We start from the raw sequence: 15,065 nt of genomic DNA on the forward strand, positions 1-15,065 counted from the left end.
TGCGTGGGCTTATCTCTGGGCTTTCTATCCTGTTCCATTGATCTATATTTCTGTTTTTGTGCCAGTACCATACTGTCTTGATTACTGCACCTTTGTAGTATAGTCTGAAGTCTGGGAGCCTGATTCCTCCAGCTCCATTTTTCTTTCTCAAGATTGTTTTGGCTATTCAGAGTCTTTTGTGTTTCCATACAAATTGTGAAATTTTTTTGTTCTAGTCCTGTGAAAATGACATTGGTAGTTTGATAGGGATTGCATTGAATCTGTAGATTGCTTGGGGTAGTATAGTCATTTTCACAATGTTGATTCTTCCAATCCAGGAACATAGTATATCTCTCCATCTGTTTGAATCATCTTTCCTTTCTTTCATCAGTGTTTTACAGTTTTCTGAGTACAGGTCTTTCGCCTCCTTAGGTAGATTTTTTCCTAGGTATTTTATTCTTTTTATTGCAGTGGTAAATGGGAGTGTTTCCTTAATTTCTCTTTGAGATTTTTCATAATTAATGTATAGGAATGCAAGAGGTTTCTGTGCATTACTTTTGTATCCTGCTACTCTACCAAATTCATTGATTAGCCCTAGGAGTTTTCTGGTAGCATCTTTAGGATTTTCTTTGTGTAGTATGTCATCTGCAAACAGTGACAGTTTTACTTCTTTTCCGATTTGGATTCCTTTTATTTGCTTTTCTTCTCTGATTGCTGTGGCTACGACTTCCAAAACTATGTTGAATAATAGTGGTGGGAATGGGCAACCTTGTCTTGTTCCTGATCTTAGAGGAGATGGTTTCAGTTTTTCACCATTGAGAATGTTGTCAGCTGTGGTTTTGTCATACATGGCCTTTTATTATATTGAGATAGGTTCCCTCTAGGCCTACTTTCTGAAGAGGTTTTATCATAAATGGGTTTTGAATGTTGTCAAAAGCTTTTTCTGCATCTATTGAGATGATCATATGGTTTCTATCCTTCAGTTTGTTAATATGGTGTATCACATTGATTGATATGCGTATACTGAAGAATCCTTGCATTCCTGGAAAAACCCCACTTGATCATGGTGTATTGTCCTTTTAATGTGCTGTTGGATTCTGTTTGCTAGTATTTGCTGAGGATCTTTGTATCTGTGTTCATCAGAGATATTAGCCTGTAGTTTTCTTTTTTTGTGACATCTTTGCCTGGTTTTGGTATCAGGGTGATGGTGGCCTCGTAGAATGAGTTTGGGAGTGTTCCTCCCTCTGCTATATTTTGGAAGAGTTTGAGAAGGATAGGTGTTAGCTCTTCTCTAAATGTTTGACAGAATTCGCCTGTGAAGCCATCTGGTCCTGGGCTTTTGTTTGTTGGAAGATTTTTAATCACAGTTTCAATTTCAGTCCTTTTGATTGGTCTGCTTATATTTTCTGTTTCTTCCTGGTTCAGTCTTGGAAGGTTGTGCTTTTCTAAGAATTTGTCCATGTCTTCCAGGTTGTTCATTTTATTGGCATAGAGTTGTTTGTAGTAGTCTCATCTCTCATGATCCTTTGTATTTCTGCAGTGTCAGTTGTTACTTCTCCTTTTTCATTTCAAATTCTGTTGATTTGAGTCTTCTCCCTTTTTTTCTTGTTGAGTCTGGCTAATAGTTTATCAATTTTGTTTATCTTTTCAGCTAACCAGCTTTTAGTTTTATTGTTCTTCGCTATTGTTTCCTTCATTTCTTTTCCATTTATTTCTCATCTGATCTTTATGATTTCTTTCCTTCTGCTAACTTTGGGGTTTTTTTGTTCTTTCTCTAATTACTTCAGGTGTAAGGTTAGGTTGTTTATTTGAGATACTTCTTGTTTCTTGAGGTAGGATTGTATTGCTGTATACTTTCCTCTTAGAACTGCTTTTGCTGCATCCCATAGGTTTTGGGTCGTCATGTTTTCATTGTCACTTGTTTCTAGGTATTTTTTGATTTCCTCTTTGATTTCTTCAGTGATCTCTTGGTTATTTAGTACTGTATTGTTTAGCCTCCACCTGTTTGTGTTTTTTACAGTTTTTTTCCTGTAATTGATATCTAGTCTCATAGCATTGTGGTTGGAAAAGATACTTGATATAATTTCAGTTTTCTTAAATTTAACAAGGCTTGATTTGTGATCCAAGATATGGTCTATCCTGGAGAATGTTCCATGAGCACTTGAGAAGAAAGTGTATTCTGTTGTTTTTGGATGGAATGTCCTATAAATATCAATTAAGTCCATCTTGTTTAATGTATCATTTAAAGCTTGTGTTTCCTTATTTATTTTCATTTTGGATGATCTGTGCATTGGTGAAAGTGGGGTGTTAAAGTCTTCTCCAATTATTGTGTTATTGTCGATTTTTCCTTTTATAGCTGTTAGCATTTGCCTTATGTATTGCGGTGCTCCTATGTTTGGTGCATAAATATTTACACTTGTTATATCTTCTCCTTTGATTGATCCATTGATCATTATATAGTGTCCTTCTTTGTCTCTTGTAATAGTCTTTATTTTAAAGTCTATTTTGTCTGATATGGGAATTGCTGCTTCAGCTTTGTTTTGATTTCCATTTGCATGGAATATCTTTTTCCATCCCCTCACTTTCAGGTGTGAAGTGAGTCTCTTGTAGACAGCATATATACGGGTCTTGTTTTTGTATCCATTCAGCCAGACTATGTTTTTGTTTGGAGCATTTAATCCATTTACATTTAAGGTAATTACCAATATGTATATTCCTATTTTCATTTTCTTAATTGTTTTTGGTTTGTTTTTGTAGATCTTTTCCTTCTGTTGTGTTTCCTGCCTAGAGAACTTCCTTTAGCATTTGTTGTAAAGCTGGTTTGGTGGTGCTGAATTCTCTTAACTTTTGCTTACCTGTAAAGGTTTTAATTTCTCAATCGAATCTGAATGAGATCCTTCCTGGGTAGAGTAATCTTGGTTGTAGGTTTTTCCCTTTCATCACTTTAAATATGTCTTGCAACTTCCTTCTGGCTTGCAGAGTTTCTGCTGAAAAATCAGCTGTTGACCTTATGGGGATTCCCTTGTATGTTATTTGTTGTTTTTCCCTTGCTGCTTTTAATATTATTTCTTTGTATTTAATTTTTGATAGTTTGATTAATATGTGTCTCAGCGTGTTTCTCTTTGGGTTTATCCTGTATGGTACTCTCCTTGTTTCCTGGACTTGGTTGACTATTTCCTTTCCCATGTTAGGGAAGTTTTCGACTATAATCTCTTCACATATTTTCTCAGACCCTTTCTTTTTCTCTTCTTCTTCTGGGACCCCTATAATTCGAATATTGGTGCATTTAGTGTTTCCCCAGCGGTCTCTGAGACTGTCCTCAATTCCTTTCCTTCTTTTTTCTTTATTCTGCTCCCTGGCAGTTATTTCCACCATTTTATCTTCCAGGTCACTTATGCTTTCTTCTGCCTCAGTTAGTCTGTTATTGGTTCCTTCTAGAGTATTTTTAATTTCAGTAATTGTGTTGTTCATCACTGTTTGTTTGCTCTTTAGTTCTTCTAATCTTTGTTAAATGTTTCCTGTATTTTCTCCATTCTGTTTCCAAGATTTTGGATCATCTTTACTGTCATTACTCTGAATTCTTTTTCACGTACGTTACCTATTTCATCTTCATTTATTTGGCCTTATAGGTTTTTACGTTGCTCCTTCATCTGTAACATATTTTTTTGCTTTTTTTTTTTGTTTTTGTTGGGTGGTGCTGTATTCCTGTCTTACTGGGTTTGTCCTGAGACATCCAGCACTGGAGTTTGCAGGCATCTGGATAGAGCTGCATCTTGGTGCTGAGATGAGGACCTCCAGGAGACCTCACTCTGATTGATATTCCCTGGTGTCTGAGGCTCTCTGTTAGTGTGGTTTGGACTGAGAGCTCCCACCACAAGAGCTTGGGCCCAGTGTCTGGCCTGGGAGCCAAGATCCCGCAAACTTCGTGGCGTGGAAAAAAAAAAGAAAAAAAACAGGAAGAAAGAAAGAACAAAAAGGAGCAGTACAATATCAAAGAATAAAAAATGAAATAAAATTAGAAAGTTAAAAAATATATTAGGAAAAATAAAAGTATAATTGAAACAACTGTAACAGGGTAAAATAAAACCACAGCAGAAAAAGAGGGGGGAAGGGCACAAGTGAAAAGGAGAGATCACTAACAAAAGATAAAGAATAAAATAAAATTAGGAAAATAAAAGATTTGTTAGGAAAAATAAAAAAATCAACAACAATGAATCAACAAGATAAAACAGAACCCCAATCTAAAAAAGGAAAAAAGAAAAGAAAAAAAAAAGCCTTGGCTATGGGGGTGGAGTTTAGGTGGGGGGTGGAACTTAGGCAGGGGCGGGGTTTAGGTTGGGGTGGGACCTAGGTGGGTGGGGGAGGTGATGTTTGAGCGTGGGGCGGAGCCTAGGCAGGGTGACTTTCAAGTGTGGGGCGGGGCCTCTGCTTAGGACCTGGCAGAATGTGGAAAAGAGGGCCTCTAGTGAGGGGGGTTCCGGAGTTTGGAGGTAGGGCCCTGAGTGAGGGTGTGTGGGTGGGGTTTAGGCCCAGCATGGTTGGAGGGGGTCTCTGAGGGTAGAGGGGGGCCCTGGGTGGGGGTGTAGGGGCGGGGCTTCGGCTCTGCTTGGCAGGAGGGAGGCTCTGAGGGCAGATGATTAGGTCCTAGAGCCCAACAGGCTTCTCAGTGCCTAAGTGGGCAGGGAAGCACTGGCCCCGTTCCCTTCTGTTCCTTCACGCCCCTCCCCCACCATCTCTCCCAGGGTCTCCCCCATTGCTACTGGACCCCTAACTGTGGGTGGGTCCTGCTGGGTGTAGGAACTCCTTCCCTCCCCCAGCCACCCCCCAGAGGTGCCAGCCCCAGAGGTCTGGCCTTTACTTTTGCTCCCACTTCCCTCCCTCCCACTCCCTCAGGACCCGCATGGCTGGAGGGGGCCTAGGTGGGCAGAGGATCAGGCCCGGGATCTCAACAGGTTTCTGGGGGTCCAAGTGGACAGGGGAAAGCTGGCCATGCTCCCTTTTGATCCTCTGACCTCCCAGTGGTTCCCCAGTTTCCCCCTTTGGGCCTGGGATCCCTTCCCCTCCCCCAGCTGCCCCTCAGGGGCACCAGTCCCATCCCGCCTCCACCTCTTCTCCCCCTTCACTCCCCCCACATGCCACATCCTACCTGGTCGCTTGGGGTTCCTTCCGTCCCCTTAGGTGCCCTCCCCCTTGGGTGCCTGGTAGGTGCCCAGTTGTGAGGAGACGAGAATTCCGCTTCCGCCTAGTACGCCATCTTGACTCTGCCCCGTTTCCTTTGCTTTTGGTAGTTGTGTACCAACCCAGGGCTTAGAGCCTCTCCTCCTCCTCCTTTACCTCTAATGACAGTGACTGCGTCCCTCTGATTAAATTTTGTGATTCCGTGTTACAATTTCTGGCCTTTCTTCTTGCTTTTCATTTCAGTTCCCCTTAATCCATCCCTTTATTGCCTTAAACCATTTAAATTCATTCCCTGGATCCAGTGTCCCTTATCCTGTTAATTTTGTCCACTGCTTAATATGGTTAGATATGGAAAAGGCAAAGGATGACTGAGATTTTTAAAACTATTTCAGATTTTTAAAATCTAGTTGACTAGAAGAATGGTAATATCATAAACAGAAATAAGAAAGGCGGGAACAGAGCTTTAGGAGGATAGATGTTCGAATTGAAAGAGTTTAAAGATTGTCTGATCTCATATCCAGCCAAGGGCCACATGCCAAACTCAGTGAGTTTAGTCCAATGTAGAACTGTAGGATGGTGATAGACCATCCTAGTGAAATTGTTTGGTATGCTATTGAAAATGAACAGCAACTTTGGAGAAAAGTCATGATTTGGGGGGTAGCTGCACTATACATTTTGAACATTTTTATGGAAAGTTGTTAAAGTCTCTTAGAAGGATACAGCTTAACTAATTTGATGGGTTTGATGTGAAAATGCAGAGAATATATTTAACACAACTACCATTGAATTGTTTAGTAAGTTTGGAATTTGTGGGCAGAACTGGAATCCTTCTTTTAAGCTAACCCATATTTTGTGCATTTCCTGAATGGAGTGATGTTGCCGTGAGAAAGCATTCTACCTTAACTGTACTTAGGTGTTGTAATGAGCCAAGTAGTAGGATGGATCTATTTGCTATTTGCCACTTCAGAAGCATTAAGCTAGATGCAGATTATTAATTAATCATAGTAAGTATAAGAGTTAGGAAAGATTTGAGATGTTTTAATAGCAGTGACATCAGTATCTGGAGCTGATGTTTTGTCTTCTGTTGATGTTTCAACAGAATTAATGTAGGTCATTTCTTAGCTATGGGATATTTACTTGACATTATTTCAGGCATTTTGGAAGTTAATGTAAAATTACCAGGTCTTCAGTAGTGTAATCTGTCTGTTTCTTTTTTAGAGTGTTCAACCAGATTCTTCTTCTCCCAGACATGTAAGTCACTCTAATACACCTGTAACTTGTGTTTCCTTAACATTTCTCAAAGCCCTTTTTTGGTCATATTTCAGACTGAACTAAGGTTTATGTTATTATTTTCTCACTGGCAATAGAAAGTCCCTGATAGTGCATTTGTTCTTTTTAGCCTCCTTTAATCTAGAGCAGTCCCTCAGTATTTGTCTCACACAATATTGACATTTTTAATGGGCACAGGCCAGTAATTTTGTAGACAGATGATCTTCAATTTGACTTTGTCTGATATTCCTTCTTTATTAGATACAGGCTGTGCTTTTTTGGTAGGAATATTACAAAAATGCTGTGTTCTTCATAACTCATCATATCCAGAAGCACATAATGTCAATTTATGCTTTTATTGGTGATGTTAACTTTGATTTTTTGGCTAAGGGTAGTGTATGCAGTGTTTTTGAAACACTGCAGTGTTAACATTTTGGGCTGGATAATTCTTTGTTGAAAGTTGGGGGTGGGGAGGATCTGTCCTGTACATTGTAGGCTGTTTAGCATTATCTCTGACTTCTACCCATTAGATGCCAATAACACCCTCACCCCAACTGTGACAACCGCAATGTCTTCAGACATTGCCATATGTTCCCTGGGGGGCAGAATCCCCTCCCACTCCCTTGAGAACCAATACTCTACTGTAATGTTACCATTTTTCTCTTGTAGTTAATAAGTATATCATAGGAGATACTTTGAGACTGTGTATATGTCCTGTTGCCCTGCAAACCTCCGCCCAGTTGTTTTTAGTATCTATTGATGTTTCTTGCCCGAATCAGTTATCATTTGATGGTTGCCAAATAGTGATTTTTTTAGTTCCATCATACCTTCTGCATTTATAAGTTGACTTTTTACTGCAAGTAGGAACTTTCCCTTTTTGTTTGTATTGGTGTGGATTCATGGATTCTTATTTTATTAAATGGACAGTAATGTTACTATCATTATTTTGATGCTCAAATTGTTCCTGATTTGGCCATTGGGAGCCCATCAAGCTGGCTTCTGTGTCCTTTTGACATGCCTTCATCATTTTAAAAGTACTTTCTTCCTTTTGGGCACAATTATTTGTTCCAAGCTCATCGTATACTTTCCCGACCCTAGCCTGAAACCAGCCTTTTCTCTGTGGATCCTTAGTTCTTTTTAGTGGATAATGTTATTTATAAACTAAGATCTGGATGCTAGTAATCTTTATTACTAGAATGTTATTGCTTCTAGGTCCTCTCAGTGGATAAAGCTAGAAAAATACATGTATACACTTAACATACACACATACACGTATATACACACATGTATTCTTATACCTACCTATTTATATGCATATTAAAAATACTGAGTTCAGGACTTCCGGGTAAGATGGCGGAAGAGTAAGACGCGGAGATCACCTTCCTCCCCATGGATACACCAGAAATACAGCTACACGTGGAACAACTCCTACAGAACACCTACTGAACGCTGGCAGAAGACCCCAGACCTCCCAAAAGGCAAGAAACTCCCCACATACCTGGGTAGGGCAAAGCGGAGAGATTCCCGCACAGAGGATCGGTGCCGAGCGGCACTCACCAGCCCGAGAGGCTTGTCTGCTCGCCCGCCGGGGCGGGCGGCGCTGGAAGCTTGAGGCTCGGGCTTCGGTCAGAGCGCAGGGAGAGGACTGGGGCTGGCGGCGAGAACTCAGCCTGAAGGGGGCTAATGTGCCACAGCTAGCCGGAAGGGAGTCCGGGAAAACTCTGGAGCTGCCGAAGAGGCAAGAGACTTTTTCTTCCCTCTTGGTTTCCTGGTGCGCGAGGAGAGGGGATTAAGAGCGCTGCTTAAAGGGGCTCCACAGACGGGCGCGAGTCACGACTGAAAGCGCGGAGCCCAGTGACGGGCGTGGGACGCTGGGGCTGCTGCTGCCGCCGCCAAGAAGCCTGTGTGCGAGCGCAGGTCACTGTCCACACCGCCCTTCCGGGAGTCTGTGCAGCCCGCCACTGCCGGGGTCCCGGGATCCAGGGGCGGCTTCCCTGGGAGAACGCACGGCGCCCCTCGGGCTGGTGCAACGTCACGCCGACCTCTGCCGCTGCAGGCTCGCCCCGCACTCCGTGCCCCTCCCTCCCGCCCGGCCTGAGTGAGCCAGAGTCCCCAAAGAGGCTGCTCCTTTAACCCTGTCCTGTCTGAGCGAAGAACAGACACCCTCCGGTGACCTACACGCAGAGGCGGGGCCAAATCCAAAGCTGAGACCCAGGAGCTGTGAGAACAAAGAAGAGAAAGGGAAACCTCTCCCAGCAGCCTCAGAAGCAGCGGATTAAAGCTCCACAATCAACTTGATGTACCCTGCATCTGTGGAATACACGAGTAGACAACAAATCATCCCAAATTGAGGAGCCAGGAGTCAGTGCTGTGCCTCTGAGGTGGGAGAGCCAACCTCAGGACACTGGTCCACAAGAGACCTCCCAGCTCCACATAATATCAAACGGCGAAAATCTTCCAGAGATCTCCATCTCAACACCAGCACCCAGCTTCACTCAACGACCAGCAAGCTACAGCGCTGGACACCCTATGCCAAACAACTAGCAAGACAGGAACACAACGCCACCCATTAGCAGAGAGGTGGCCTAAAATCATAAAAAGTCCGCAGACACCCCAAAACACACCACCAGACGTGGACCTGCCCACCAGAAAGACAAGATCCAGCCTCATCCACCAGAACACAGGCACTAGTCCCCTCCACCAGGAAGCCTACACAACCCACTAAACCAACCTTAGCCACTGGGGACAGACACCAAAAACAACGGGAACTACGAAGCTGCAGCCTGCAAAAAGGAGACCCCAAACACAGTAACATAAGCAAAATGAGAAGACAGAAAAACACACAGCAGGAGAAGGAGCAAGATAAAAACCCACCAGACCTAACAAACGAAGAGGTAATAGGCAGTCTACCTGAAAAAGAATTCAGAATAATGATGGTAAAGATGATCCAAGATTCTATTTCCCAGATCCAAAATCTTGGAAATAGAATAGACAAAATGCAAGAAACAGTTAACAAGGACCTAGAAGAACTAAAGATGAATCAAGCATCGATTAAAAACACAATAAATGAAATAAAAAATACTCTAGATGGGATCAATAGCAGAATAACTGAGGCAGAAGAACGGATAAGTGAGGTGGAAGATAAAATAGTGGAAATAACTGCTGCAGAGCAAAAGAAAGAAAAAAGAATGAAAAGAACAGAGGACAGTCTCAGAGACCTCTGGGACAACATTAAACACACCAACATTCGAATTATAGGGGTTCCAGAAGAAGAAGAGAAAAAGAAAGGGACTGAGAAAATATTTGAAGAGATTATAGTTGAAAACTTCCCTAATATGGGAAAGGAAATAGTTAATCAAGTCCAGGAGGCACAGAGAGTCCCATACAGAATAAATCCAAGGAGAAATACGCCAAGACACATATTAATCAAACTGTCAAAAATTAAACACAAAGAAATCATATTAAAAGCAGCAAGGGAAAAACAACAAGTAACACACAAGGGAATCCCCATCAGGATAACAGCTGATCTCTCAGCAGAAACTCTACAAGCCAGAAGGGAGTGGCAGGACATAATTAAAGTGATGAAGGAGAAAAACCTGCAACCAAGACTACTCTACCCAGCAAGGATCTCATTCAGATTTGATGGAGAAATTAAAACGTTTACAGACAAGCAAAAGATGAGAGAGTTCAGCACCACCAAACCAGCCTTACAACAAATGCTAAAGGAACTTCTCTAGGCAAGAAACACAACAGAAGGAAAAGACCTACAATAACGAACCCAAAACAATTAAGAAAATGGGAATAGGAACATACATATCGATAATTACCTTAAATGTAAATGGACTAAATGCTCCCACCAAAAGACACAGATTGGCTGAATGGATACAAAAACAAGACCCATATATATGCTGTCTACAAGAGACCCACTTCAGACCTAGAGACACATACAGACTGAAAGTAAGGGGGTGGAAAAAGATATTCCATGCAAATGGAAACCAAAAGAAAGCTGGAGTAGCAATTCTCATATCAGACAAAATAGACTTTAAAATAAAGACTACTAGAAGAGACAAAGAAGGACACTACATAATGATCAAGGGATCGATCCAAGAAGAAGATATAACAATTGTAAATATTTATGCACCAAACATAGGAGCACCTCAATACATAAGGCAAATACTAACAGCCGTAAAAGGAGAAATCGACAGTAACACAATCATAGTAGGGGACTTTAACACCCCACTTTCACCAATGGACAGATCATCCAAAATGAAAATAAATAAGGAAACACAAGCTTTAAATGATACATTAAACAAGATGGACTTAATTGATATTTATAGGACATTCCATCCAAAAACAACAGAATACACATTTTTCTCAAGTGCTCATGGAACATTCTCCAGGATAGATCACATCTTGGGTCACAAATCAAGCCTTGGTAAATTTAAGAAAATTGAAATTGTATCAAGTATCTTTTCTGACCACAATGCTATGAGACTAGATATCAATTACAGGAAAAGATCTGTAAAAAATACAAACACATGGAGGCTAAACAATACACTACTTAATAACGAAGTGATCACTGAAGAAATCAAAGAGGAAATTAAAAAATACCTAGAAACAAATGACAATGGAGACACGACGACCCAAAACCTGTGGGATGCAGCAAAAGCAGTTCTAAGAGGGAAGTTTATAGCAATACAATCCCACCTTAAGAAACAGGAAACATCTCGAATAAACAACCTAACCTTGCACCTAAAGCAATTAGAGAAAGAAGAACAAAAACATCCCAAAGTTAGCAGAAGGAAAGAAATCATAAAAATCAGATCGGAAATAAATGAAAAAGAAATGAAGGAAACGATAGCAAAGATCAATTAAACTAAAAGCTGGTTCTTTTAGAAGATAAACAAAATTGATAAACCATTAGCCAGACTCATCAAGAAAAAAAGGGAGAAGACTCAAATCAATAGAATTAGAAATGAAAAAGGAGAAGTAACAACTGACACTGCAGAAATACAAAAGATCATGAGAGATTACCATAAGCAACTCTATGCCAATAAAATGGACAACCTGGAAGAAATGGACAAATTCTTAGAAATGCACAACCTGCCAAGACTGAGTCAGGAAGAAATAGAAAATATGAACAGACCAATCACAAGCACTGAAATTGAAACTGTGATAAAAAATCTTCCAACAAACAAAAGCCCAGGACCAGATGGCTTCACAGGCGAATTCTATCAAGCATTTAGAGAAGAGCTAACACCTATCCTTCTCAAACTCTTCCAAAATATAGCAGAGGGAGGAACACTCCCAAACTCATTCTACGAGGCCACCATCACCTTGATACCAAAACCAGACAAGGATGTCACAAAGAAAGAAAACTACAGGCCAATATCACTGATGAACATAGATGCAAAAATCCTCAACAAAATACTAGCAAACAGAATCCAACAGCACATGAAAAGGATCATACACCATGATCAAGTGGGGTTTATTCCAGGAAAGCAAGGATTCTTCAATATACGCAAATCAATCAACGTGATACACCATATTAACAAATTGAAGGAGAAAAACCATATGATCATCTCAATAGATGCAGAGAAAGCTTTCGACAAAATTCAACACCCATTTATGATAAAAACCCTGCAGAAAGTAGGCATAGAGGGAACTTTCCTCAACATAATAAAGGCCATATATGACAAACCCACAGCCAGCATCGTCCTCAATGGTGAAAAACTGAAATCATTTCCACTAAGATCAGGAACAAGACAAGGTTGCCCACTCTCACCACTCTTATTCAACATAGTTTTGGAAGTTTTAGCCACAGCAATCAGAGAAGAAAAGGAAATAAAAGGAATCCAAATCGGAAAAGAAGAAGTAAAGCTGTCACTGTTTGCAGATGACATGATACTATACATAGAGAATCCTAAAGATGCTACCAGAAAACTACTAGAGCTAATCAATGAATTTGGTAAAGTTGCAGGATACAAAATTAATGCACAGAAATCTCTGGCATTCCTATATACTAATGATGAAAAATCTGAAAGTGAAATCAAGGAAACACTCCCATTCACCATTGCAACAAAAAGAATAAAATATCTAGGAATAAACCTACCTAAGGAGACAAAAGACCTGTATGCAGAAAATTATAAGACACTGATGAAAGAAATTAAAGATGATACAAATAGATGGAGAGATGTACCATGTTCTTGGATTGGAAGAATCAACATTGTGAAAATGACTCTACTACCCAAAGCAATCTACAGATTCAATGCAATCCCTATCAAACTACCAATGGCATTTTTCACAGAACTAGAGCAAAAAATTTCACAATTTGTATGGAAACACAAAAGACCCCGAATAGCCAAAGCAATCTTGAGAACGAAAAATGGAGCTGGAGGAATCAGGCTCCCTGACTCCAGACTATACTACAAAGCTACAGTAATCAAGACAGTATGGTACTGGCACAAAATCAGAAAGTTAGATCAATGGAACAGGATAGAAAGCCCAGAGATAAGCCCATGCACATATGGTCACCTTATCTTTGATAAAGGAGGCAGGAATGTACAGTGGAGAAAGGACAGTCTCTTCAATAAGTGGTGCTGGGAAAACTGGATAGGGACATGTAAAAGTATGAGATTAGATCACTCCCTAACACCATACACAAAAATAAGCTCAAAATGGATTAAAGACCTAAATGTAAGGCCAGACGCTGTCAAACTCTTAGAGGAAAACATAGGTAGAACACTCTATGACATAAATCACAGCAAGATCCTTTTTGACCCACCTCCTAGAGAAATGGAAATAAAGACAAAAATAAACACATGGGACCTAATGAAACTTAAAAGCTTTTGCACAGCAAAGGAAACCATAAACAAGACCAAAAGACAACCCTCAGAATGGGAGAAAATATTTTCAAATGAAGCAACTGACAAAGGATTAATCTCCAAAATTTATAAGCAGCTCATGCAGCTCAATAACAAAAAAACAAACAGCCCAATCCAAAAATGGGCAGAAGACCTAAATAGACATTTCTCCACAGAAGATATACAGACTGCCAACAAACACATGAAAGGATGCTCAACATCTTTACTCATTAGAGAAATGCAAATCAAAACTACAATGAGATATCATCTCACACCAGTCAGAATGGCCATCATCAAAAAATCTAGAAACAATAAATGCTGGAGAGGGTGTGGAAAAAAGGGAACACTCTTGCACTGCTGGTGGGAATGTGAATTGGTACAGCCACTATGGAGAACGGTATGGAGGTTCCTTAAAAAACTACAAATAGAACTACCATATGACCCAGCAATCCCACTACTGGGCATATACCCTGAGAAAACCATAATTCAAAAAGAGACATGTACCAAAATGTTCATAGCAGCCCTATTTACAATAGCCCAGAGATGGAAACAACCTAAGTGTCCATCATCGGATGAATGGGTAAAGAAGATGTGGCACATATATACAATGGAATATTACTCAGCCATAAAAAGAAATGAAATTGAGCTATTTGTAATGAGGTGGATGGACCTAGAGTCTGTCATACAGAGTGAAGTAAGTCAGAAAGAGAAAGACAAATACTGTATGCTGAAACATATATATGGAATTTAAGAAAAAAAAAATGTCATGAAGAACCTAGGGGTAAGACAGGAATAAAGACACAGACCTACTAGAGAATGGACTTGAGGATATGGGGAGGGGGAAGGGTAAGCTGTGACAAAGTGAAAGAGCGGCATGGACATATATACACTACCAAACGTAAGGTAGATAGCTAGTGGGAAGCAGCCGCATAGCACAGGGAGATCAGCTTGGTCCTTTGTGACCGCCTGGAGGGGTGGGATAGGGAGGGTGGGAGGGAAATGCAAAAGGGAGGGGATATGGGAACATATGTATATGTATAACTGATTAAATTTGTTATAAAGCAAAATAAATAAATTAATTAATTAAAAAAAAATACTGAGTTCATACTGATACTTAATTTCAATCAAGTATCATGGGCTTTATTCTGTCCTTCCTCCTATCCTTATTGGTAATTCCCTTCTGCCACAGTCAGAAACCTGACCTCCATATGGAAGCATTTTGAATCCTTAGAATATAAGCCATCAAAGATCTCAGTAGCTAGTTGTGACACTTCAAGTTAAATAAACTGACTTCTTTTTTAATATCATTTTCAGGGTCATAATCGTATCATTGCCTACAGTAGACCAGTTTATTTCTGTTTGTGTTGTGGTCTTATTTGGCTCTTGGATTATGGTAGTAGAAACCTTACTACAACCAAGTTCAAATTATACGGAATAACTTTCACCAATCCGCTGGTGCTTATATCAGCCAGGGATTTAGTTATAGGTGAGTCATCTTTAAAGTATCTTAGATCTTAATGTTAATTTATTTGTATACAAACCATTCACTGATAAATAGATCAATTCTATAGATAAAAATAGTTTTACTGGGTTTATTTTGCTGTTTATTGCCATCTTCTCAGTGAGGAACAAAACTATAGGGCTGTTAGGAATGAAAAAAGTTAATGATGAACAAATATTGTAGTAATTCTTCTGTTGTTGAAGCAGATGGAATGAAAGATTTCCTTTGGATCTCAGGTTCCTATTAGGTGAAAACAGTTGAATTTTAAAAGCTGT

General features: G+C 40.2%; 1 protein-coding gene across 2 annotated transcripts in view; it reads left to right on the forward strand.

The window, feature by feature from the left end:
• Positions 1-15,065, forward strand: part of PCNX1 (pecanex 1) — a gene marked incomplete at its 5' end in the record, with an annotated part of 180,708 nt that overhangs the window by 99,955 nt on the left and 65,688 nt on the right. For both annotated transcript variants that reach the window (XM_079700727.1, XM_079700728.1), the window contains 2 exons: positions 6,376-6,408; positions 14,604-14,775. In XM_079700727.1, the coding sequence (XP_079556853.1) occupies positions 6,376-6,408; positions 14,604-14,775 (205 nt within the window). The remainder of the gene's footprint in view (positions 1-6,375; positions 6,409-14,603; positions 14,776-15,065) is intronic.

The sequence above is a fragment of the Hyperoodon ampullatus genome (assembly GCF_949752795.1).
Source record: "Hyperoodon ampullatus genome assembly, chromosome: 3".
In the NCBI taxonomy this organism is placed as follows: Eukaryota; Metazoa; Chordata; class Mammalia; order Artiodactyla; family Ziphiidae; genus Hyperoodon; species Hyperoodon ampullatus.